The sequence below is a fragment of the Pungitius pungitius genome, chromosome 2 (assembly GCF_949316345.1).
Source record: "Pungitius pungitius chromosome 2, fPunPun2.1, whole genome shotgun sequence".
Taxonomy (NCBI): Eukaryota; Metazoa; Chordata; class Actinopteri; order Perciformes; family Gasterosteidae; genus Pungitius; species Pungitius pungitius.
Window position 1 is genome coordinate 21467164 of NC_084901.1, and position 27512 is coordinate 21494675.

The 27512-nt window shown below is 45.8% G+C and overlaps 1 protein-coding gene across 3 annotated transcripts; it reads left to right on the forward strand.

The window, feature by feature from the left end:
• Nucleotides 1–451: 451 nt before the first annotated feature.
• Nucleotides 452–27512, forward strand: tsc22d3 (TSC22 domain family, member 3). 3 transcript variants are annotated; one of them, XM_037459881.2, is made up of 3 exons: nucleotides 452–1240; nucleotides 25482–25533; nucleotides 25932–27512. In XM_037459881.2, the coding sequence occupies exons 1-3, from the start codon at nucleotides 513–515 to the stop codon at nucleotides 26193–26195; spliced, it is 1044 nt and encodes a 347-aa protein (XP_037315778.1). In that variant the 5' UTR covers nucleotides 452–512; the 3' UTR covers nucleotides 26196–27512. The 3 variants fall into 3 exon arrangements, with proteins under 3 accessions (XP_037315778.1, XP_037315780.1, XP_037315779.2); XM_037459883.2 differs by lacking the exon at nucleotides 452–1240 and adding an exon at nucleotides 19923–21000; XM_037459882.2 differs by lacking the exon at nucleotides 452–1240 and adding an exon at nucleotides 24161–24999.

The following is a 27512-nucleotide window of genomic DNA, read 5'->3' on the forward strand; positions in this document are numbered from 1 at the left end:
TCAGCGGAAAACCATTTATCGTGTATTTAACAGCATTTAAAGTGCCAACCTGTCAACTCCCATCACACACTTCCTCAAACTACCAAGACCGACATGTAATCTTGTCCACGTGTGTGTTCCTGCAGCCTCCCCCCCACTCGGGCCACTCCTTGTGCTGTCGGCATGGCAGGGTGGAGTTGAAAGTATGCTCGGAAGCTTCCCTCCCTCTCGGCCTACCCGCCTTCCCCTGAATATCTGCACGGCTAAGCTGAAACAGGGAAGAGGAGGGGCCCGGTGTGTGCAACCAGCCCGGCTTTTTACCAATCAAAGGAGTTTCCCCACCCTCTCTGACTCCTTTCCCTCCCTCTTCTGTTCAGTCCCGCTGTATCTAAGCACTCCAACCCTCCCCCCCCCCCCCCCCCACCAAAATAAAAGTGGAGGGAAAAAAAAGTGATAAGAAGCAAGCCGCTTCTGGGTTTTGCTTTCAGGCTCCCTCCTGCTGAACTGGTGTGTGTGTGTGTGTGTGTGCGTGTATGCGTGTGTGGGGCGTTCACTCTTTCTCCTGCCACAGCAACAACACACTGCAGCGGCGTCGGCCCACCAAACAAAAAGCCAAAAGCAGCAGAGCCGCAGCGGGAGAGACGACTCGGTGCTGGAAGCAGGCAGAGTGGCCCAGCGTGACTGCGAGACCCAGCGAGGAACTCGACCTGACATTTACACTTCCTGTCAACCCCCCCTACCCCCCCCCCGGGCCCCAGCCCGGCTGTCTGTCCCTACGAGTGCAGGAGCCCCCCCCCCCAACCCCCCCTCTGCCCGTCACTGTTTTGTCTTTCTTTCATACACCTTCAGCCTCTGAGATTCCTGCACCTGCCTTTCATCCCTCTGGGAGGGGGGGAGTGGAAGAGAGGGGAGAGAGAGAGGGGGGGGGTCTTTCCCTTTCATCCACCTGCGCCGACAAGATGTCGGACGACGAGTGCCGCTCGCCCATCGGCCTGGACTGTTGCAGCTGCTGCCTGGACCTGGCCAACGGCTGCGATGACTCCATCGGGGGCCCGCCGGGGAGCCCCACCAGCCCCATTGTCAACCACTTCCGCCGGCTCCGCAGTCAGCTGATGTACCAGAACACGGACAAGCTGAACAACATCATGAGGCAGGACTCCCTGGAGTCGGTGGTGAGGGACCCCTGCTTCCTGCTGAACGAGGGGATCTGCAACGGCAACATCGACCAGACCATGCTGTCCATCCTGGTCTTCTTCCACAGGTATGTGTGCTGTTTGCATAGCTGACACACTTATCTGATCAGATTACGGAGAAATATATATTTGAACTTGTGCTGAAAGGTTGTTGTTTTTTTTGTTGCTTTGGAACATTTGGTACAAAGTCCACTGTTTTTCACTTTTGCAAGTATGAAAGCACCCGTCACCAGGTCGAAAACGAATGAAAAAATGAATTTCAGATAAGTTCATGTGACAACACATTATGTCACCACAAAGAAGTGGAGAAATAAATGTAGTGAGATTTGAATGCAGACGATCAGGTGGAATTTGGCTGTTTACATTGAAAACACATTGAATATGGATTGAAGACATAGAACAATGTCCAAATATTCCTGCAGCAAACAGTGTCTTTTTACACTTACAGTTTTCCGTATTTTTCATACAGCACATTTGATATGTTACACAACATGACACTAATATTAATATATATATATATATAAATCGTAGTTTAATCTAAAGACGACACGTTGGTCCCAGATTCATCATAGTGAAGACAGACAAACATTAGACAAAATCAAAGTTAAAAACCACACCCAAAAAAAACACAAATTTATTCTGAAGCAACAGTTCATTCATTAACATTATAATTTAATGCAAAAGGTCAATAAACGTTAGCCAGAAGTTATTGTTAAGTTATTGTTCCTCTGAGAAGCTGTGATTTCGTACGGTCTGCTTATCTGAGCAGGAAAATGCTCCATGGGGGAAAAAAACAGTAGTAAACACAAACCAAAGAGCCACCTTTCAATGTCAGTAAAACATAAATGTGTGTGTTAAAGGGTTATAACTTATCTCAGACCAGGGTGTGTTGAATAATAATCCGTCAATAAAAGGGAGGTTTTTCTTTTTGGTTTATGGTGGGGTAAAGAAGGAATTGTATCACCAGATGTGACTTACTGATTGTTCTACTCTACCGAGTCTTGTTATTTTCCCCATCACTATAAAAAGCTTACTAGTAGTAGTTATTGTTCTATTAACATTTTATGGGAGACATTTCAAGGTTGGTTTAGTTTTAAAACCACAATCTCCAACAAAAAAAGTGCATTCATCTAAGCGTTTTCTAGAAAGGCAGCAAATATAAAATGTTCCTGCTAAATCCTTCTAAAAATGATCCTTATATTAGCTTCCATTACTGTAAGTAACCCATGTTATCTAAAAAGTCCCATGTCAGGTCAGAAAGAATCTGTTATGGTGTTTCTCCCCATATGTGCGTGGAATTGAACTAGTCGTGGCATTCATTATCTTAAGTTCAGTTACAGACGATATCATATCAGCAATATTCTGTGGCCAAGAGGCATTATCAGCACTTTATCAACGTTATCCAGGAGCCGAGCTGGCACAGAGATGTCAGAATAAGTTCAAATGCTTCATAACAACTCGTTCAATTACCTTGACATTGTTTTAGGGGATATTGCGCCCTGCTGTGGAGCTGAATTATTCAATGAAGGAACAGACTGCGCTTGATTTATTTATGATAGCAAGGGTGTGTCCTTATGCTACTGAGGATAAAGAAGAAGAAGGTTAAGAAACTTTGGGTTTGGATCGCAGCGCCGTACTTTTAACATGTACTTGAAGTTAAATTTGGATTGGTTCAGATGAGGGCGTATTCACTGCTTTCAGTGGATAAAGTATCATGAATAATACCTACTGGCAGCCTTTTCTGCACTGATACTCTGACATAACTTCCCTGCAGTACTTTTTTGCTGCATGCTTTTCATCCCGAACCACAGGGGTACACCGAGAAATGAAATTTTTCATGAGAAAAATCTTCAATATTAAAATCTTGATCTTCTCATCTATAACGTTAAAAATGTATCTGCAGTTCAGAAATAAGTGCCAAACGTTCCCCATTGTCCAAGCTCAGCTGTTTACTCGACAAACAGACTTTTCGTCCAGAACACTTTGTTGCTGAACTTCTCCCTCTGAAGCTGGGAATACCAGCCACGGATCATGAGGCTTTCATAGAGGGGCTTTCTAGCAGGATTTAAACATTGATTTCAAATGTGGACCCCTCTACGTTCCTCTGTGCAGAAACACAAACGCACTCATTCATTCACGCATGTGCTCGCAGTATAATCCTGTCAGTCGAAGCAAGAAAGCGGCCTCGCTAAGCTGAGGTTTGCAAAAGTTCATGGATTTTTCAAGTGCATGCCTCGAGACGGCCATGCCTCTGATGAAAGCCCGGCTGAGGTTCATACTGTGACCTCTCCCTGGGTGGTCAATCTGCAGAGCAGCCGCTATTCTCAATTGCCACAGCATGAGACGCTCAGCAGAGCCCGAGGAAGCATGCCAGGACATCTTCTGGGCTTGCCGAATATCACAAAATGTTCATTGGCGAGCAGACCTGCTATGCAGAAATGATCCGTGGGTCACGGAAATGTGCCGAGAGAGTCCCGCCCGGCGTTGGGAGGCAGAGCCACGGAGCCCCTGAAGGCAGGTGACCAGATCACTGGTTAAATCAGAGAAAATGGGTTGATTTACTTAAGGCTCAGAGAGCTACACTTGCAAAGAGAGAAGCACTCTTCCACACCTTCTCCCCAGGCAGTCAGTCACTCAGTCAGTGCTTAGCAGCCAATAAACGCCTTCACGTGGCAGGGTGAAGAGGGGTGAAGAGCCCGCAGCAAACAGGACTTTGGGCCTCTGACCGGTCGGCCAGCCAGCGGGCAAAAAAAATACACAGGGAAAAGAACTTAGCTGCAGCCGAAGCAATGTCACAAAGCGTCACCTGGTAAAAGGCCTTTACTCTGCAGCTGCGAACCCATGTGACCACGAGCCACTTCCCGTACGCACACTTCGGCTAGCCACGCTCCCTCCACGCCTGTCCACGAGACCAAGAAAGAGGCGTTCGGCAGCGTGCAGACCTCTGGCCAGGTCCGTCCGCGGCGGACGCCGCTGTAACGTTGGATTGAATGAACCCACTCGTTCACACCATTGTCCACTCGCACTTCTCTCATGCAACAGATCACTCTCATTTCGAATCCATACAAGCTGTCCGGGTCAGCTCCCGCTCCGGCTCGGTTATGACCACGGCCTGAGGCGGTTTATGCGCTGGGTCCGTTTGGTCCGCGAGGCGTGCGTGCACCCACAGACACATGTGGACAAGCGGTCACGGACAGACGCAAACACGCAGGGACATGACTGCAGACACAATGTCCTGGAGGAGATAATAACAAGTGTAGGCAAGAAAGTTTGATTCTCTGCTCTGACATAAGAATTTGTTATTCCAACGCTCCTTAAAAGCCTCGGCATCATTACAGGGATAAAAGTTCTGCGTGTTTCAGATGATCTTTGGCTTCAGTCCAGTCCAGAAGCTATCGGAGACACTTCGTAAGTTAGTTTCATGTTTTAGTTTTAGAACATTACAGTCGATCAATTCCCTACAAAAGAATATGATGAGGACGGTTTTCCCTTCTTTATCATGGAGTCGACTGTACAGTGACCAGTTGAAATCATTTACATGCAGATCACACCTAAACACCTAAAGCAGTTCTGCTAAATAAAGTTGTTTATAGTGCTTCTAGTTTCATGCCTGCCCTTGGATTTCATTCTGTACAGATGCTTCATATGCTTTCTGCTTAAACGTTGAAAGTGGATGTAAACAATGTGTGTTTAGGCTCGTGATGCAAATAACATCTGTGGGTGTATGGAAACACCCATCAGTCAAGGACAGAAGGTAAACAACACGCTGCCTTCTCAGTATTCTCGGCTGCTGTAGAGCCGGCGGACAAGTGGGACGTAATGAAAAGCCTCTCAGGAGTCTTCGGGACCCAATCAATACAAACATACAGGGACATTAAAGCCTGGGAGTTGTCATATGTAAGATGCTACATGACTTGACACCAGAAGGAATCAGAGTGAATCCGCACCCGTGCAACAAAACAATTCCAGAGAGAGCAGGTGAGGCAGTTGTCCCCACATAAAGGGCATGTCAAAGTCATGCTGACGAGAGGACCTGTATCTAATGACATGGTTTTTGATCCAGGCTATTCTTTGCAACACATTTAAACAGTGCAACTAGTCCTACAGACTCTTTGCAGAGAGTTATGCAACTTTGTGGCGAGAAGGCAGAAGGAATGATGTTTGGGTGGAAAGAAGTGATTCATGGCCAGGGAAGTCTGAGGAGTCAACAAACAAAGGCCACAAAGGCGTGGCCTGAGCAGTGTCAGAGCAGAGAGTGGGCGAGCTACGAGGAGAGAGAGAGAGAGAGAGAGAGGCAGTGGTAGACAAACAGCCAGACATGAGGCCATTACAAAGGCAAAACATTGGCAGGACTTGCTAAAAATAGTGTGCTGTTGACGGTAGTGGGATCTCTGATATGAATGTAGACTGCAGACGTCTGGGGTGAAAGTCACAACCTTTTGTTCCGTAGTTTGAGGAAGTCAGAAAACAGCAGAAAACAAAGAGCCATAATAAGTGTTTGCTTCACAGATGTTTTTATGGGTTGAAAAAAGACAGAGCAACAGATTGATTCCCAATGTTGGAAATGACTACATTATCAAACACATTTTTGGTGTGTTCAGCCCTCTGCTCGATTTTATCACTGAGGGAGCATTTCAGATGGACGCACATTAATGACTTCAGTGAGAGTTACAGCCTGGTTGCGTGCCATTAAATCACTGGAACCAGTGCTGACTGGTGTGCGTGCAAGTGTTTGTATGTATAAGTTTAATAATTGAATGGTAGACAAGTTCTAACATATTGAGCAATGAAACTATAAAACTTGTTTGTCTAAAGGAAATAAAAAGGTCCTGCTGTCTCCTGATTGGATGCCCTGCGTTCTGTGGCCTATCCACCTAAATCATTTGGGATACATCAAAGCTAAGGTAGGACACGGCAAAACATATTTGGCCGACACGCACTGAGAATGTAACTGTTTTTGGGGCAGGGCCGCCCAAACACACACCTTCCACTACAGCACACAGATCAGTGTCTGTCAACTAGTAAATCCACCAACACGCCCCGTACCGCAGGTAGATGCAGCCACCCGTGCACCGCCCTGCGAATCTTAACCAACGCCGCCAAGGTTCCATATTCGGTTGCCCTAGCAACACAACCAACTGACATTCCCCAACGCTGGAATGCTGTAATTCTGTTTCTAAACAATGTAACCGACCTGTCGGATTTCTAGTAAAATTAAGTGTTTATTATATAGTGCAAGATCTGGAAATATTGAATATCTTTCTTTAATTTAACTAATGCTATGAAAACAACAACAACAATGAACTGATCCTACTTGCAAGTATCAATAGTGTTCCTAAACCTTGACATAGCTCATCTGGCTCCATTGTCAAACTCAACAACGTTGCAACGGGTCACATGTTCCTCCATTAAAATCCACATGGGCTCTGTGGTATATTTGAAAAATGATTACATCCCGCTACTGTTTCTAAATCGTTGACTGAAAGTAGTCTCCAAAAATGCATCATGTATTCTTACACAAATGGGAATGATGAAGAAAAATGGAATGTTAATTGAGGTCTTTTCATGGAAATTGTTGTTAATAACCACACTAATTCTATCCATCATTAGTTAGAGATTCAGTGTTGACCTCGTCCTTGATAGTAAATCTTGGACATTTTTCTTTTGTCCTAAATGAGTAACTTATCTGAAATTATGGTAACACACACACACACACACACTTACTGGGCAGTGTACAGTATACCAAGGTGACTCACAGCGTTATGCTGATGTTGACTCGTTCCCACCAGTTAAGCTCCTTTGTCCTGAGAGACGTTGAGTAGATGCCGTACTCTGTACACCAGGTGGATTAGCAACCTATAAGCGACTCACTCGCTGTTAAGTCCTCAACATGTGCAGGGGAACGCTTCAAGAAAGGATAGACTAGATGGAAGAAATTGTTCATTTTAACAAAAGTCATTAAACCGATCAAAAAAGTTATCAGAAAGGAGGTTTGATCAGCAATGATCTACGGTATGCATCTTCATAAAATACACTTAATACACCCTTACCCAACAAAGGGAGTGAAAAATAAAACGGTCATGTACTAAGTGCCTAATACCTATCTTGTGGTTGTTAACACGCTGCAGTATGAGTGTGTGTATCGAAGCCCCTGATGCTCAGCGTTGCCCCTTAAACATGATGAAAACTCCTAAAACAAGTCCATACAAAAAAAAACAGTCAGACGAATTAACAGCAAAGCTGAGAGAAGACACCTTTGGAAAGTGCAGATTGGGCAACACAAAGAACAAAAAACAAAAAAAAACACTTTGTCCTTGAAATTGAAAAAAGCAGTACCTTCTTTCATGCTTCATGTTTGTGGAACAAATTTGACATTACTTTCTTCTCTCCTCCTAACTTTTCCTCATCGCTGCTCTTTTTCTCACTGGAGTTATACAAGTCAGACGGGAAGGGGGGGCGGGCCTCGGAGGGACCACGGCTTGTGCCAGTGGCCTTATCTGTTTGGACCATGGCTATGGCGCCTGTTTAGATAAAAAGGCAGCCTGTCAACACTCGCATCACGCACAATTCCCCCCCCCCCCCACACACACACACACACAGCACTGTATTTGTGGGTGAGTTATAGTGTGATTACTGCAGCAGGCAGTAGTGCAGCTTGCATAACGTGTCCGACAGCAGCTCGCAACCTGCACCTTCAGGGTTTAATGTGTCCTGTTTTGTTCATGGGTTTGATGCAGGGAGGCTGAAATAACAGAGTCTGTACCACCCAGACTGAGCGGTACAAGCTGCTGATTGGAGGGCACTAGATTTTCTTTGTGTTGTATTTTCAGTGGGATGGTTTGGGTTTCCCACTCTGACTTTTTCTTACTCTGCATGAGAAGTGAGAATGTGGAAACCCGCCCTGATACCGAGGGCCAAGTCAAAGTTCGAGGAGGTGAGGAACAAGTTTTGGAAAAAAAAATGTTCTTCGTGATCAGATTTGTGGAGAAGAAGCATTCAGCCACTTGAATATGGGAAAAGCTCAACTTACTGTCTACAAGTTTTTACTAAAACCCAACATTACATTGGCTCAGAAGCTCTGGCAGACTTAATTTCAGTTTCATTGCGACATTCGCTCCATCTGTTTCTCCCTGGACGCCCGTTTCATAAACCCAACTGCTGTTGTCATATTTTCTCTTCCCACAATAGTCGGCTAGACAATGCAGCCAGACAGGGCTTTTGTGCAGCGGGACTGAGCCAGGCCTATCATTAGCCTTCTTATTCTCCCTGGGCACTATTCACATGCAGGTTGGGAACATAATGTACCCTCGGTGCTTGCGCACGCGCACACACACACACACACACACACACACACACACACACACACACACACACACACGCACAATAGAAAGGGGCAGGAAAATCAGAGAGCATGTCACAAATCATCTTTTCTCAGCTCACGGCAGCCTTATCAGACGTCCATAAGTGCGCACACACAAACACCGACTCCTCCCAGCCCCCCCCCCCCCGCAGGGCGCACAGCTAGTATTAGACATACTTTAGCAATTGTGTTGCCTCAGCCCATTACTGACAAGTGCTCGCGGTGTCAGGGAAAGAAAACAATTACTTCTCACAGCTTCTGGAGGTCACGATGGTGCTTTCCAGAACACAGGAAAAGGTTCCAGCACCAGGAACAATCACATGTTGCATATTTGTAGTGACTGAACATTGGCGGCTTGCCAGCATGCTGTGCTTCTGTTTGCAGTAAACAATTCTGAGGTGTTGGGGTGGAATGTGCAATCCAGCAGCAGAGCGGAGGCATTTTAAGTTTTGCAGACAGGACTCTCTGGTCAGGCGCGAGGCCAACGTGCCGTAGACCACAGGGGCATGCGATAAACAATTACGAACTGTGGGTGTGATTTGATTCATAATGGATATTCTGACATCTGCTTCCAATCGCACAATCATATCCCTAATTTAATCTACGGCACCTGCCGACACGTCTCATCGTCACCCTCCCCGCCATGACACTCCTGTGCTGTCATCCGTAATTGCATCATTAATTTGTACATTTGCAAAACATTGAGAGGTTAAGAACAAAATAAACATGCAAGAGACTTCACCCAGCTGTGGAGCTGGGAGGGGAACGCGTTAGGCAACGCCCCGGTGCAAAGAGTTTGTTTCATCAGAGCGATCTAGCTATGCGATGAACGGCCTTGCTACGTCAAGAAAACATCGTTATTCCTCCCTGCAGTGGCAGTGCTGGTTAGAGATTACATTTATTATAACTGCCGCTCTGAATTACAGTTAACATGCTCGAAATTCTTTTTCCAAATGAACCATAATCCGACTCTGACTTTAGTCATTTGCCTCAAGTGTTCCTGTACAACTGGAGAGTGGAAAGGGAAACTGGGAAATTAAAATGAAAAGAGGAAACATATAACGCAGAAGAGACCGTCAAGTCAGGTCAAGAAGCGAGGTTTTGATAGTTTAAGGACCATTTTGGTCCTAGTGGCCAGCCGAAAAGGTGGAGCTGTACTGCCGAGGCCGTTTCTCCCTGCCGATGCCTTTCATGGAAGAATAAAGCCTGCGAGGGAAAACAAACGCGTGCGCCAGCTCCAGTGATTCCCAGAGGGAGAGAGAAAGAGAGCAGGACTAGAACACTTTTAGCAAAAATAACAAAATAAATCCTGTCCATTCGTGTGTTGCTGTGTTTAAAATCTGATCCCCAGTCATTATCTTGTGCCATCAGGAGCAATTAGCACCAGTGACATTCAACGACCTCTCCGGCATTCCTTCCCGGATGGTGTCATGGAGAGCGATGAGTCATGGACGGTCATTATGTTTGCATGATGCGGTGGGTTTAGGCTAAACAACAGCTCTCTGGAAGCGTGTTTGTATTTTCTCCTGTAGAGTCACAGGATGCTTAGGAACCAGCCAGGCGAAGGCCAAGAAAGTGTGGGACTCTGGGAGGAATGTTGATGAATGCTGAAACTCTCTTCCCCCCCCGTATTCCTCCCACTTGTGGCTCGCCCACCCTTGTGCATATACTCGCGCGCACAGATTCCACCCAGGTCTGCGTCCACGTCCCTGACACAAGTCTTTCAGGGGCCCGCGATGCACACAAAAGGAGTCACATAAGGGGAAGTGGAGCCTGTGCAGCCGGAGAGAGGTGAAGTTATGTAACGCTGCTGAAAGGTACTTGGGGTCAGGACGTTTTCGTACATCAGGAGGGGCGTATTTTGCTTGAGAAGAGGCTGAGCTTGGAAGGAAGACAGTTCACTCCCCTCTTTCTTCTTTTTTAAAAGGTCACATCTCAGTTCTCGGGTCAACCTCATTCAGCCAAGAGCTTGTAGAGCTGCTGATTTAATTCCAAAGAAAAAAAACAAAACGAGAGAAACGCGTTTGCATTATGATGCCGTTCTGCACAAAAGGAATCTCCTCTCTAATTTCGGGATCTATTTAAGGAGCAGTTCCCGTCTTTTTGCTAAAGTGGTAGTTCGCATGTGAAGGATTAAAAAGGAAATCATGGTCCTGCGTGATGGAAATGACTTATTGTCCTCCGTCTGCTCCACACGCTGCATCACCCAAATGCTGCTTTGCTTCTCTGACATGCCAGGTGGTTTGTTCCATAGCAGCTTTCACTTTAAGGTTGCACTCATCTGATAGAAATGGCCCCACTGCAAGCAAAGACTAGTTCAATTTAAAAAACCTCTTTCCTACATGTGTAAAATGAACAAACAACAACAACAGGCGATGTTATGGAAGTATTTGCCACATGATGCATGGAACAGAACTCACAGATGCGCCTGAGGTTAAATCCAAGTGACGTACGGGGGACGGGGATCCTATTTGGGTTGGAGCAATCAATGGGCGAATGTTCTGACCCTCAAACCATGAATCGTTTGTGGGTCTACTGGCTCCGAGTCCTTTTCTCCACCGAGGTTGCGTAAGAAACAGACAGACTTAAGAGTTTAGAAGTGCTGGCAAAACACTGGCTTCAACGCTTTTTCAATTATTTCATCAGCAGAAATCCCCTTTAAATCGGGACATTGTGTCATTCTTTGATCCATTTTGTGGTTTACTGTATTTCTATGGCTCTATTTGTTCATGGGCCTACTGCCGTGCTCTCTAGGGGGGGAGGATGCTATTGTAGCTCATATCAGTGGGAAATTTGGAGAAACACCCTGATAAAAAAACAAAACACAGTCTCTAATACTTTGAGGGCTTGCAAGATGTTGATACGAAAAATTACAAAAGACAAGCCTGCTTACTTCCTTCTTTTGATATTCAAATACTTAAGAGAGACACATCAGATTCAGACAAGGCGAGTGCAATAATAACCAGGCATCAACAAAAGACAGCGTCCCTAAAGGCCTCGCGTGGCGTTTGTCTCTCGAGGCGAGAGTCTCATTAGCCCTCACGCCTTGCACTCGGAACCTGGCATTTGTTGATGAGTTGAGCAGAGGCCGTGCACGTCACAGTGAGACATGCACGGCACCAGCAGGCCTGCTGTCATTGACACAAAGAGACATCGGGTCCGATTAAAGACTTAAAGATTCAGCTTACGATGTCGGCCCGTGATAAGAGGCTAAAGAGTTTTACAGATGTCCGCAACTTTGCGACGTCCTACTAAACAAGCTCTGAGTCGTGTCGTCCTTTGGAGACAGGTGAGGGTTTTACCTGACATAGCTGTTCCTCATCTTATGAACGCAATGCTTATATATTGCAGATATATATTAAGCATGACTGTGTCTAGCTGAGGTTTTTCACGTGTTGATGATACAGGTCAGGTCATGTTCTATTCAGTAAATGCAAAGCCAATAGTGAGTTATGCTTTTAGACCATATTGCCGTCTCCTACACAAACAAACTGTCACGCTCCCCCCCCCCCCTCCCATATCTCAAGGTAACCATGTTTTTCGACAGTTTACCTAAAGAACTGGGAGTACAGCCAAAGGCTCCTATCAGAGGAAACACTGCCCAGCAACAGCTGTGAAAGCCCTCTCCTCCCTGCCTCCCCCTCTCCATTTCTCTTCCTCATTTTTGTGTTTTCCTGTTTTGGTGTTTGGTGACTCCCTGCTCAGCCGCTGATACAAAGCAAAGGGCTGTCCTCAGACTGCAAGGAAAGGCGATGCCGTAGATTCTTTTAGTGCAATAATTTTTTTTTTTTTTAGAAGGGTGAGCTGAGAAAAAATACATCAAAATAACAATACACATTTCTGCTAATATTCTGTGGACACACAATAGAGTAAATATCGCTTCAACATGTGGTTTGCTGTTTTTGTGTTAAAGTAAATATGCAAATCTCACAATCATGGGCGTGTCAGTGTGTCAGGTGTTTGCAATGTGTGAATATACATGTGGTGATAGGATTCCATCTTTCTAAGGTTGAATAAAGAAGACTAAATGAGCAAACAAGTTCGTTCATGACATGCATGTGTGACTTTGTACTTTGCCCTGAGCACCCAGTTTTTTAATCATTTTTTAATAACAACATGATCGGGCTGCATCACTGTGGTCAACCTTTCTGTGGGGACACAGGTCGGACACATAAGGAGTAAACAACAATCTAAATGTATTGCGTCACTGAGACCCGTCCCACCTTGAATCCAAACGCAGTACAGCTTCACCATCATTAGCCCCCCCGTCATGCTCGGCACCGCAACAACACCTGCGCCAGAAAGTCACCACGCAGCTATGAGGAGACACGTCTGAGACGGCATAATTACCTTGAGTCATTGCTAGGTTAGACCCGGGGAACGCCAGTTAGATGGGATTTACTGCTCACAGGCTGCGGCGAAAGGACGAGAATAACAAGACGTGTCAGGAGGCGATAACAGGACGTGGCGTGCGGAGCAGGCAGAGAGGCCCAGAGGAGCGTGTGAGAGAACTGGAAACAAACGATGGCCGACGCCACACACGGCAGGACGAGCGTCTGTGCACAAGGTGGCAGGCAAGGTGCAAAAGTTGCACGGGCCAAACTCTTGCTCATTAGCGAGACACCACCGAGAAATACGCCACTCCAATAAACAATATTTAACAACTCAAGGGGGGGGCCGTGCTTTTACTATTAGCATTAGGATTTTGTTTGTGGTGAATTCCCGCCAGCTACCTCGCAGGCGCCACGGCGAGCCACTTCCTCTGCGGTCGGATTATAATTACAGTCTCGCTAAAGAAGCACACCACATTCATTAGAGTGGTGTGAAGAAGACAATCAGTCACAGACGCTGGAAGACGTAGATAATGACTTGCCTTTCCTGACTGTCTGAGTGTGTGTGTGTGTGTGTGTGTGTGTGTGTGTGTGTGTGTGGGTCAGGAGTAATCCAATGGGTGTGGGAACCTGTGAATTACCCAATTTTGTTTCGGTTCTGCAAACCCTGACGTGGTTCCTCATAGCTGATCGAAGAGCGTAACTATTTGTTTCATACAACTCACAGGTACATTTACAGTAATAACAAAGACAAACAAAAAGCTTTCGATGAACTAAAAGAAAATCAGTTTTATCTTTATGAGAATCTAAAGAGATAAAAACAAACACACTAAAATTTTCCATTAAGTTGATCCCCCAATAGGAGGCGGTTTAACTACTCTTTATTCCTAGATTTACTGTATGATGGATATAAACGCAGAGTTCTACCTGCCTGTGCCTACGAGGTCAAATCGGTCCATCTGCAAAACAATAGTGAGCTTGACAGTCTCTCTGCGTCAATCAGCCAGATGTGATCAGAGATTTTACGTCAGCCGTAGCTATCATTCCAATAACACTCAAGCATCATTTTCTCCTGTTCTCAGACGTTTCGCAAGGGCTGTTATGATTGACGTCAGAGAAAGACATTTACAGAATCGAGGTTGCTTCTTTTCAGCGATCTCCCCTCCTGGCAGTGTTAATCCTTGCATCATTTCGGTTTTAAGTGTGTCTAATCCAACATTTAAGAGCCCAGTCATAAGAAAGGTGTCAAGCTGGTGGGGAATCTCTCTATATCAGTGTCCTAAGCTGGTAATCCTAAAGCCAGACAGCGACCAAATCAGAGTGTGTCTGCTTTTATGCTGGAATGTGTCCATGATCTCGCAATTTGTGCGCATCCCATTTTCCACGAGCCTTTCTGTGTGGCTACGTGCATCAGTACACGTTGTTCCTTTTCTGCCTTCGTACATGGATACGAATCTCTCTCAGTGTTGCCGGCGTCCACGCTTGAACGCTCGCCTCCACTTGCACAGGAGTGTGACTGCTGGTGCGTGCGTGCGTGCAAAAAACACCTACGAGGGTGTTCTACGGTTTTATTAGTGAACTTTGGACCTTTCGGCTACACGCGGGAGGGAGGCCAATTTCGGCCGACGTTGTTTACCCGAGCCTTTAAACAATGACTGGGAAGGCAGGTCGTGTTTACTAACTGTGCTGGGCTGCTCCGAGGCCAGGAAAACGACGACTCGAAAACACAATTTGTTCTGGGACCTCTGACCGACTGCAGGTTCAAGGGTCTCTTCAAGTGGAAGAATTTCCCGTCGGCTTCTCGGAGGAGAAGCCTGGACCTTAACTTTGCCGTCAGCCAAACATCCCCCGACTGCATAGACAACGTTTTATTGTGCCAATCAAACTGAGGTGGAATTAATTCCGCCCCAAAGCGCGTTCCCAATGGCAATCCATCCCGGTTTCATTTGTTTGTATTTCAGAGCAGCAAATACAAAATGTTCCCTTCGAGATTTGTCACAGGCTCACTACAATTATTCATGCCGCTTTGTTTTTGCAAATTGCAAAGTAGTGACACCATTAATGTGATTATTCAGCAGTTAGAGCATTGCGCACTTGTTTAGTTCAAACATTAATATTCATTACGAAGCAGAATGTCGTTGAGTTTTTTTCAAGGAGAATCCTGAAAAAGACAGGAGTGGCCTAATAAGCACCCAGATGGAAGTGGCATCTTTGAAACGTTGAATTAATGCAATGCAGTGTGATGCTTTGCATCCTAAGTGCATGAATTAATCCTATTTATTTATTTATCGTATCATTCTATTGACTATGCCAGAATTCACGATAATCCTGAAGTCGAGTTTCCATCGGTTCCTGCTGCACGTCTACAAATGTTTACGACCAAGAGAGAAAAAAAGCAAATAGCCAATCACTGAAGCTCCTGAGACGTGCGTCTTTGTGTGAGGGGCAGGCTTCGTGGCCTTGTGAAGGCCGGATAGGCCGGGTTCCTGTAAACTCACAAACAAGCTTTGAGGCCGCCACTGCACGGCTATCGCCATGTCCCCGGTTTATTTGGATCGCGCAGCAGCTTTTGATGCTGATCCCTTCCCCCGACTGCATCACATCCTCAAACAGTGCTCTCATGTTGTACTATACATCCTGCTGAACGGGTATCATTCACACACCAAAGCAATTAGGAAAGTTACAAGATGGAACTTTAAATCGTTGTTAGCTACCTGACTTTTAATCAATTAAATCAACTAAAACACATATTTATTTCGATGCACAGTCCAATAGCGCATTAGAGAGCAAACGTGAATAATTCTCCGTTAATCCGTAGCCAGGCGAAAATCTACACAGTTGAATCCGATTTACATAAACTGTCCTTGCAGAGGCACATGTGTTGTTGCATACCACTCGCGGGGAGTTCGTTGTGTAACTGTGTATTATTAATTACGGATGCTTTTCTGAGGAATGCATTAATGATGTGGATGCAGGACAGATGGTAATAAACCATAAAAAGAATCGTTAGATGCACTGTGTGAGGAATGTACAGCCATGTGGTGTGAGGCATTACTGATGATTTTCTATGAATATTTGTTTATGTCAGGACTGGTGCAGGCAGAGGCAGAACTCAAGTGCAGAGTTTAATCAAAAATCACCTTTTAATAAGTCCAAAATCAAAAACCACAACGGGGAAAAAAAACAAGGACACGATGACTCGATGACATGAAGACAAGCACAACATGCAATGACGCAACACAAGAGACTGACAGGGCTTAAATACTAAACACTGGGAGGTGCAGGTGATTGGACACAGGTGGAAACAACGACACTGCAGACAATCACAGGGGAAGACAGGACAAGGCAGGAAGTGAAGTTACCCCAGGGACACAAGAGACATGAAACTACAAAATAAAACATGAACATGAACCCAAACCGTGACCGTATATGTACAATAATGTTTACACTAATCATGCATGTCAGTTTCAATCTAATTGTTTTATTATATATTATGAGAAAAAATAATGATCATCATGGTAGCTAAGGTGGGAGCAGTTAAAGATCTACTTTTTTCACATTATTTTTATGTATAAATTAGTTAGCAAGTGTAGACATACATACATATAATATGATTTCTTTGTAAAACATAATTTGGATGAATCAGCTGTTACATCATTTAACCATTAACCAACATAGTGGGTTTCAACAAAGCATCTTCAAGGCTGCAATTACTCACATTACTTTTTTCTTTTTAAAGTTACTTGCAATGAAAACTCAATAGAGCATTGATTAATGATGATGCAATATGTGTGGAAGCAGACAGAACTTCTTTGACAGCCTTTGCACGTGTGGCCGACATCTGGACGTACATTCCGCATTTTCTCCAGAATAAGACGTGGCTGCCTTAATTGCACTTTCTCATGAATGTTTTCTCGAACTCACTTCTATTAAACTCCGACATTTTTCCCCTTTAAGACTCGGTAGAATGCGGCACATCTGGCCGTGGCCTCGTCTGCCTCCGCCTGTTCCTCTCCTCTGACGGTAGGGGATCCCTTCCTCGTAGGCCGTGTGAGGAAACGCTGCGTTCAGTACACCGTGTTCCCTCAGCCCGTCTCTTTGTCCGCACGTGGGACGGCACAGACCTCTTGGCACTGAGCTTTTTCACACGAAGTTGGTGGAGTTGTTTTGATTTAGTGATGCTATTTGGGAGAGAGAGAGTTACTGCTGCTGCTGATGAATATGCATGAGTCCCCCTGTTTCACCAACTAGCAGCCTGCTCTTTGAGGCAGGGTTCCCCTTTGAGAGAAGGTGAAAAGCGGCCAGTGAATGCTTTCAACACAACTGCATAGCTTGGGGGGGAAATTAATGTGCATATTTACATATGAACGTGGAAATGCTGCGTCTGTTGCAATCCATCCAAGGATTCAACAGTGTTGCTTCAAGATTAAACGCAAAGAGGGTGGAGTGAGCGAGTGTACATTCACTACCAAGGACAAGTGGCCCATGTCCTGTTACTATTCCTCTTCCTATTCGTGCTGTAAACACAGTGCCCTGTGTGTGTGTGCCTATAGGTAGCTTACGAAGTTCCTCAGGCTAATAATATGAACAACTTACTTTGAGAAAAACATCCATTAGATCACTTTTTTTTGAATGGACCAAATATCACCAGCATTATTCATTATAATAATCAGCGTGTGATATGAGGCTAAAACAAAATTGTATGATTCAAACATCTACTGGTAGAATTCAGGTGAAACATAATGTAAAAAGTGTCCATAAAGGAATATATTCAGGTAGCCGTTCGAGGCACTTTCCTTCAGCAATGACCGCCAATGACTCGTCGGAAATTCATCCGTGGGAAATGAGCCGTTGCTCCATCGTCACCTGGCAGGTGACAGAGGATGAGCTTTAATGCTCAGCGGAGGAGCCGGCTGGAGTCTGTGGGAACGTTTCTGTGTTTGGATGACACTGACAGCGATACTTAGCAGGGTGCCTGTCATCCAGTTAAATCCAGATCTTTCTGACGAGGCCAGACGTGCACGAGCGTGCACACCATGCAAGCGCAGCGCGCGCGTCCGACACACACACGGGCAAACAAATACACAAGTGAGCACACAAACGCGCACCAGGGGACGGCCCGTGGAGGCCCCAGCTCCCTCCAGGCTTGTCCCGGTTGTTGGTGACTGGGGTCACACAGCTGCAAAAAGATGAGGAAGGTGCAGAGGGAAAGAGAGATTGAGATTGAGAAGGAAGAAGGAAGGATGTAGATTAGATTCAGGCCTTCATTTGTGAAATTCTTATTATCCTCTAAAAAAATTCTAAATGTAAAAACTCTCTTCCGTTGTAGAGTCATTGTTAAGTGGTCAAACATGCAGCCGTTCAGGGAGGGATCCCCTCAGAAATGAGTATCGGTGCCATGACAGTCTACAGGGGACTCGGGTTAGAAATAGATGCACACAACAACACCAAATACGACAGCTGAGTTAGAGAGAACACTGAAGCAGCGCATGCAGATGAACGTAGACACATGGCTCCGAACTCAATAACCTTTTTGTTTTCGGGACGTGTTCCAGCCAACAGTGTATTCATCGCAGGTGCCATTCAAAGTGGAAGTCGTTGCCCCTATTTGGATCCAGCCTGCCAAGCAATGACCTGTTTTTTTTAACTGCTCTTTTTTCGGCCCGAAGGAATAATGAGCAATCCAATGGGCTTTCTGGGGGAAAAAAGGGCTTGTGGTCAACTTGGCGACCCGTACGGGAGCCAAAGGGCGGTGACAGGGCTCACGGCGCCGCCCACTGCTACTTAACACGACGTGGCTAATTGCGTCCACCACCTATGACCTAATGCGGAGCATCCAAAGAGCCATTAGTGAGGCCACTTAACTGCATCCCGAGAGTCCCTTATCGTCTCTGCTCGCATTTCTTTTTGGAGGGGGGGATGAATGTGGCCTTGACAAGGGGTTTCCCAGACTGCCACTTTCCCTGGTGCACTCCTCTGGGTCTTGGCTCTATTTCAGTATTTTGACATTATATGTTGCCTGGACATTCACCCTGTTATAGCACAAGGTAAATCTTTACATAATAGCCTGAAGCTGTCTGGCTTCTGCTGAGTCACAGCCTGCTGCCAGATGCTGCCAAGTCCCCGAGCTTGTTAACAGCGATATACTGCACACAACACTATTAGCCGCCGTACTGATGTCCTGCTGTAAACAGCTTTCCGTGAAGGCTACTGTTAATGAACTTATTATTGCTTTGTTTGAAGTGGAATTAAGTAGAAATTATCCTTTTCTTAACCCTTTTTTGTGCGGGGAAATGGAATCAAGGCCATTGAGGAGGAGTCCCGGCTTTGTCTTTTTGGTGGTAGTGAGCAAAGTTCAGCATGTCATCTAGAGGTAATTAACTAATAGCATATGGGGTGCTCTATCAAGGGTTTTAATGCATTAGAGTTCCTAACGAATGCTAACAAGTAGAAAAGACATAAAAAACCCAAACACGCCTGCTTGTGTTATGAATGTTCTATGTTTCCTAGCATGCAAAACCATAATTAAAAGTACAAAACGGGTCCTTCCGCGTACAGTAATGTTGATTACATAACACAACTTGAAACCATCTGGTTTCACAGGATGTTTGACATCCCCGCCGTCACAAAAGTTATATGGGAGCAAAAGTCACAGCCTTATTCATGCGCTCCCTTTCTTCGAAGCTTCTGGGAAATATATTTCTGTGAAATGCTGTTCTCGGGACGTAACCCTGAGTTATGATTGTGAGCATTGATTGTTTGACACTGTACCGAGTGAACCTAAAAATTCCACCACTATCAGACATTTTGTTGACTTAAAGGCTGCATTTGAACTCAATTCCATTTAATGCATCGCCACAAATCAAATTTCCTTCAAGAAACATCCTTATGCTTCTCAAGGTATACTGGAGGAGAAATCCATCTGTGAAGCTCCCTAACGTTATTACTTGACATTTAGTCTATAATAACTGTCTTCTGAATTTTCACCGTAATGTAATTCTTCTCCTGATAAACATATAAATATATATATATATATATATATATATATACAGTATATGCTACAATTCACAGGAGTCTTCAAAAGTCTTCAAAAACACACTACTTTCTGTTGTGTAACACCACACTTGTTTGTGGATCACAATCTGCCATCTGTTATTGAGCAAAAAATATAAAATGTCCAGACATTCCACATTGAATGCACACCAGACACATGAGAACAAACTGTCAAACTGGAAAGCAGCTTGCAATTAATCACGGCCAGAGTGGCACATTTTCACACCTTCACCAGCGGCAATCGCTCTCCAAATCACTGGATTAATTACAGCACGCGTGACAGACGAGGCTCGCTGAAACTGACAAACCAACTTAATCAGAGTTCAAAGCGGTTAGCAAAACACACACAATCTGAAATATTCCAAAAGATGCCCCCGAGCTAATTCATCCGCCTCAACATATATGCAAAACAGACCTGGTGCCGGTTGCATAACATCATGGAGTTCGTTTTTCCACACGAGGGAACAAAGACTCAACTGTGTGTTTTATAACGCTCTTTTCCATCTTATTGAATGAGATCTGGGAGATAGACATCTCAAAAGGAGTTTTATTTTGCTTCGCCTGCCCGAACCACGCAAAGCCAGCGGCGTTGAGATGAAACAATTCCCTTTCGGATAAAAAACTTTCCCTTCCACTGTGACTCTGAGGCATTGTGCTCAGCTGGATTGGCGGCACGTCCTGCGGGGGTGCCAGTCGGAGCACGGCACCCGCCGCTATTGCTGGACGTCCAGAGGTATCGCCAGTGTCTCAATGAAGTCTTTGTGCTTTGAGGACACGGTTCGCCGAGAACAAAAACAACAGCAGCAGCAGCAGCAGAGGAGCGAGCGAACGCTTATAGCTAAAGTCCTGCCTCTCGAGCGAGCCCCTTCTATTCGGAAGCCAAGATGGGACACACTCAGACGCGTCCCACCCAGTCGGTGCTCTTCGGGGCCACGCCGCCGTCCCCCAGGACGCTGTGCGCCCTCCGCCTGGCCGAACCAGCCCACAGATTCTGCTGCCACTACCAGCACTTCAACTACCCCGAGAGGGCCATGAGCCACTCGCCCCCTTTCTCACCGAGTCTGTTCAAGAGGCCAGATCGGCGGTAAGTGGGGGATGGGGGGGGGGGGGCGGATCAGAGAGTTTGCCTTGTGCATGAGAGGACATGCAGTCGAAGGCACATGATGGATCATTCGGGGGAGGATGGGTGGAAAACGGCAGTGTGCGGCTGTCAAAAGGATGCAGTGTTTGACGTGACACGGCTTGGATTAGAATTTGCATGTAACACTTTTTCGTGACGTCCAAGACGAATACCACACCTTAGGAAATTCATCTCCTGTGGCTCAGCTGCGCTTTATAAATACCTTGTAACACATTATCATTTTGCTGACATAAAACATGTAGATGTTGTTGGCATTCATTTCCACTAATTGATGGCTTCAGCGTTGAATGCAGGCGTAATGTAACATCGCTGGCAGCCCCCCGCATAACGACGTCAGCCCCGTGTTCCTTTTCTGCGTGTACTGCATGTTGGATACAAGCTATCGCATGCAGTGACATTACGCGCATTCCAAGGGCAGAATTTGGCGGGGTTGTTAAATTTATAGAAGAGCCTCGGCAGCGAGACCAAGGCCATGTGCCTCGTTCCCATTCATGGCCCGGGAGAATTATAGGTGATGTGAAGATAACGAGCGCCGCCGGGTGTCCCCGTGTTTGTAGAGAGTTCAGTATTCGTCGGTTGTAACCGCTCCGGTTGCCCACAATGACGGCTCCCTCCGAGCCGGCCTCTGGCTGCAGCCCATGGCAGAGGCTGCGTGCAGGAATATCCATTATGAGCGTGCTGATGGTACACACACGGTAAAGAAAAGACCCTTTGTCCGAGAAGAGATTTAAGACACTGGAATTTGGTGCAACCGAACCCTAAAAATGCCAGATCTGTAGACCGGCCTCGGCTTCGTACTCCTTCAGCCATTGGTCCCACGGTGTTGCATGTACCGGTCGGCCTTTGCACTTGGGAGATGGCGAGTGACGCACTGAATTAGACGCATGCTCAAACATGGTCAGGCAGCGAGATGCGTCACTCCTTGAAATGGCAGCGATGGTCAATCACCGTGGCCTTTCAACTTTAGGGAGATGCAGAACCAATTGAACCGAGATTTGCTTATGTGGTTTGTGCTCGTTGGGATTTGTGTGGTAGCGGATGCTAAGGTTAGGGCTTACTGCATGTGGCTCATTAATTTGACTTGAACGGCACAGGAAGGCTGCCCACTGTTTGTAGTCTCTATTTGTGCATCTCAGCAGAACAACAAGCAAACGCGACTCCCCCCTATCCTAAATGGGACTATCACAGCAGGGCACGGTAATTCACATTGCCAGAACAGGGTCTGATATTAAACCTGGCAGCTGCGTTCCCACAGTACACAATCAAAGACGACAGGCACTGTGGGCCGTAATACCCAGTCAGTGCTCTCTGCTTAGCCTTGTTAGAACTACCAAGAGTCAGACTTTCCACTCTAATTATTTTGTTACATAACAGAGGTCCTTTTTTCTCCTAAAGACGTGGCAGACCTTTGTTTGCCATGCAATGATCAGAGAGTATGCAGGCTCTTGGTCATGTGGTATCATTGGTACTGGTGCTGTATGTATATTATAAGTAGACATTAAATGGATGTATGCATTTAATGGCTACTCGTTGTGAGACCCACTGAGCAGATCATTTATTTGGACCAGCCGGTAATGTACTACATTGCGATCCTGCTTTGGAAGAATAATTATTATGCAACATCGTAAAATTGCAACTCCCTTATTATCAGTAGTGGATTCAGATGATTGTTAAATCAAAAAGGAACACCTTGTGACAGCTGAGAGGCGTTGAGAAAATATATTGTAGCTATTAAAACCTGCGTTGACGCCTCACTGAAAACAAAGTCTGTTGCACAATGGAGTTCTCAGCCCTCAGTGGAAAATGTCGTGAAAAGGAAGATAACAGATAGAAGGTCTGTTTTTCTCTGTGGTCGGCTTCTAGGACACATTGTTTATTACACTTTGCCGGATGCTCAGTCCAGTTGCGCCACATGTTTCAAGGTGTCAGTTCAAAAGTGTATGTGAAGTGTAAGAGGTCATACGCCAGGGAACAGTGCTTTGCTACTCCATGCACTATCAATGAGTGGGGTGGATATTCATAATACATATGCGTTTTGGTACACACAACACATACATTACTTGCGCTACTCTAAAATAATAAGTGCAAGTAGATGGCTATATAATTGCAAACATTACACCGATTAATTTAATTAACATTTGATTTGACCTTTGCCTTACCAGAAGAGTCAATTGAGAACCAGCTCTTATCTACAATTACGACCTGGTCAAAAAAGCAGTACAAACAAGTAAAAAATCCTGATCAATACAACATGATGAAGGAATGAATGATTGTCCTTTAAGAATTTTCTGTGAGTTAACGAAGCAGAAAAAAAAAAACCTCAAGTTGTTGATTTATCGAGGCAGGAAAAAGTTCACGGAAAATTCCACGTTCAACACACCTTCCAGAATCAGAGCCTTTTTTATTGACATTGTCCCCAGCGGGAAGGTGTATTACACGTTTCCGCCACTAGAGGCCGAAAGAGTTCAGGTGTAAAGTGAGGGGAACTTTACCGGGGAGAGGGTGGAAAAGTACCTTTGTATGGAGCACCTGTGCAGATGAGCCTGGACATTTCGTTAAAGCGTGTAGCTTTTTTGTAACAAACAACATTAAAGTGATTGTTGTTATTATTACCGAGAAGGGATAAAGTATAGTTTGCATAATTGTTTTAGCTTGTGTGATTTTGATAAATCACTACAAAATTGCTACTTAAAAAAAAATGTATATAATGATGAATGAATAATAAACCCTAAAAACGCTTATTGAAGAACTTGCTTTTTAACTCAAATAGATCCACATGAACATCACGTTACGAAATATTATCATGCGTTCTTTTTGTGGCCAGTTAATTTCTTTTTTTACATTTAATAGCAACACGGGTGACTAATTTATGCAAACCTACTGTGATAACATCGGTTTGGAGGGTAGTCATGGGGACACTGGTTTCAGTGTGGATGTTCTGTGGGTTAACTGCAAAAAGTTCAGAAGCAGAATAGAAGTAATGCTGCATTCAAATGCTCGTTTTAAACTCGTTTATATCGAGTCTTTCTTTGTTTACTAATCCTAAAGCTGAAATGCAACCTAAAAAGCATTGGTTTTGTTGCATTCAGTTTTTTTAATTTTCTGGTTGTAAGAGATGTTTTGCACTCTTCATCACATAATAAATATATGAAATGTATTGTTTTAATGTAACGAAAAGGCTAAGTTTTTCTTTCATTGATTGGTTGTTGGTGTCGGGCAATAATAATCTAAAAAACAGTTGTTGTTCCAAAACAAGTATATCAAAAACCGTCACTATGAGATAAGCATTGATTATATCAATTGAGCCCACCCTACTGTTCCCAATCTCTCTGTACAGTTTGTACTGTTGTAAAAATCGAAAGTCTCACAAAGTTGCAATTTAATACTAAAGCCAGCGTCATAAATGCATTCGTATAATAGCTTCTTTGATATCTCGAACTAAAACGTTATTGTGCAAAAAGTTGTGACACATCAGCGAGCAGCACTGTTGTCCATTTATTTCCCAAAGGCCTTGAAGGCACCACAAACCCCAACCCGCCAAACTCATTTGACTAATACATGCTCGCGTCATGTGACGTCAGGAGGCAAGCCATATAAAAGGCGGCCGGTGGCAGAAATAGCATCAGACAGTCGCTCGTTTGAAACCGGCGAAGCTTTAGAAAACACACCCCGACACAGCACGTCGCTCAGCCGAACCCGCAGCCTGAGGGAGTGCATCGACACGACGGACGAAACACATCCGGATATTTCAGTAAAGGTGAAGCAACCAGTCGCAAACGTGGCGAGAAGCGTGATCCAAACGAGTCTTGTACTCAACATGAGCGCGGAGATGTTCGGCAAAACACCCATGGAGGTGGCCGTCTACCAGTTACACAACTTCTCCATCTCCTTCTTCTCCTCGTTGCTCGGAGGAGACGTGGTGTCGGTGAAACTTGACAACAGGTAAATATCCGACGCATGTTCGCACCGCGTGTTGAATTATTTCTTCAAATAATGCGCCATGTTTAGTTATGAATCGAAGCCTCATTATTTTTCTTACTTCGCATTCGCCCCCCCCCCCTGCAGGCCTCCGGCTCGCGTTGCTTTGTTTTCATTGTGCCGTTCAAAACAAATCGTGCCGATTGTCTGATTTAATGTTTTGTTATCACACGATTGCTGTTCGCTCGGCTATCTTCAGCTGCTGCTGTTTGGACTTCAAACGCACGCGCACAAGCACTATGACCTCTCCACACTGTCTCCTTAATAAAATCCTCCCAATAACAATCAAGCTGTGGTGCATGCAGTTTTTTTGTGCCACTGACTCACAAGTGTATTTTTCTTTAATTCCCCTTTTGCCGGTTGAGTTGACGTGAAGGTAACCAGTTAGTGGCTCTGAACTGTTCACTTATGGCTCCTTCTTTCTCCCCCCCCCTTCTCTTCTGCAGTGCCTCTGGTGCTAGCGTGGTGGCCATCGACAACAAGATTGAACAGGCGATGGTAAGCAAAGATCAACAAGAGGCCTGAGAATAGGTTTCACTTTACACAGCCGACCTCCTGGAAATGCTGATTCATTCTGCACCACGCCGGCTCTTTCTGGAGGCCCAAGGGATGGCGGCATGGGCTGCTGTATTCTTGTGACAGAGTAGACGACAATTGCAGGATTTATTACAAAGTACTAATTGACAACACCCTCCCGGGGTCAAAGTTGTAACACTTAAGTGGATCTCTCCAGAGATCCATGCCAGCAAATGGCCAAAATGGTGCAGATGATTCACACTGACAGCGGCCCCCGTGATTACTTTCTTTTCTTGGCGAGCTGCATCAGCTGCGCCGCCGAGCAGAACGCCGCGCCGCCCGTACTGAGCCGCCTCTGTGTTCTCTTGTGTTTTTTTCAGGATCTGGTCAAGAACCACCTGATGTACGCGGTGCGTGAGGAGGTGGAGGTCCTCAAGGAGCAGATCAAGGAGCTGGCGGAGAAGAACAACCAGCTGGAAAGGGAGAACTACCTGCTGAAGAACCTGGCCAGTCCCGAGCAGCTGGAGAAGTTCCAGTCTCGCATCCCGGCAGACGCTCTGTTACCGCTGGACAATCGGAGCGCCCAGGTGACCCCGGAGCACCTGCTGCAGCCCTGCAGCCTCAGCACGGGCTCTGCTGTATAAGTGGCTCTGCCTTGGGGCGGGTAGAGCCACTGTCTCTTTACAGTAATGGACCTCCATTTTTTTTTCCCGAACGCAAGCGTTGCAAAGTATTGCGGCCGAGAAGCCTTCACAGCGAAGGCCAAGCGCCGGGGCCCGCGAGTGACCGATGGGACGCTAAAGAACTGTTGAGACCGACGAGCACATTGCAGAACTCGAGGTGTCGGGGGGCCCCCCCCCCCCTCCCCCGGACGTCCGATGCCGCCCTACTGTTTGTCGTAGACAAAAGCGCTGAGGTTAGATAGTGGTGGTGGGGCCCCACCCCCCAACTAGGCACCGACCAGCGCTTGCTTTCAGACGGCGTGGGGGGTCAGGGGGTGCTTTCCCTGCCCAGACGAACCCTTCCAGCAAACACCCTTTTCTCCAGAGAGGGAGAGAGAGGGTGGGGGGGAACGTTCCAGGGACCGATGGCCTCCCGCTAACCCAGAGGCGCGCGAGTCCGAGGCGGTCCGCCACGTCTCAGCGAGTGGATTGGTCCGATCCCAGCACACACACAGCCCCCCCCCCCCCCCCCCCCCCGTCCACTCTCCAGTGGGACATTTCAGCCACATACGAGGGCTTTTCCTGTACCTAAATGTATTGTCTGTGTAATCTAAGCATAGCAGGAATAATCAGGATAAGCTAATGGAACAGAGGCGGAGCCAAGTCAGAGCTGACGGACTGCTGCAGTAGACTGACCAGGATACTGTAATACTCAGAAAAATGTAATCCTGCATTGCCAACCGTTGGGGCTTGTTGCTTATGGTGTGTGGGGGGGGGGATCCTGTTTATGGTCTGATTCTGCACTGCAAACCAATGGTTTGTAAACAGTTGTGCCCACTTTGCCCGTTGGGCTCCTCACAGTAAAGTAACTACAATGTTGGTACAGTTGACACGTCGTACAGGTGGCGAGCAGAAGCCAGAGCGCTGCACATGTGCACTCCTGATTTTAGCAGCATTTGGTCGTCTCTCGCTCGGATGCCAATTTTAAAAACAATGGCATGACAACATTGCCTGTCCTTAGTAAGAGAGGAACACATTTCCACATTGAACTCTGTTGTTGTTCTTGCTACCAAAGACTTTTTGCTTTTTTTTTTCTTCCTCACAACTGAAGCAGAGCAAACCAAGACCATGTGTAAACCTTCACAGGGAGAAGCCTATTGTAGCTATTGCTAAAGTTTTGATGTGTTTTGTAAAGTTAACGGCATTGTTGCTGTAAAGTATCCTTGTAAAAGTGGTTCACTATGGTGTTTGGATACAACTGCACATTTGCAATAAACCGTATGTTTACATAATGCCAAA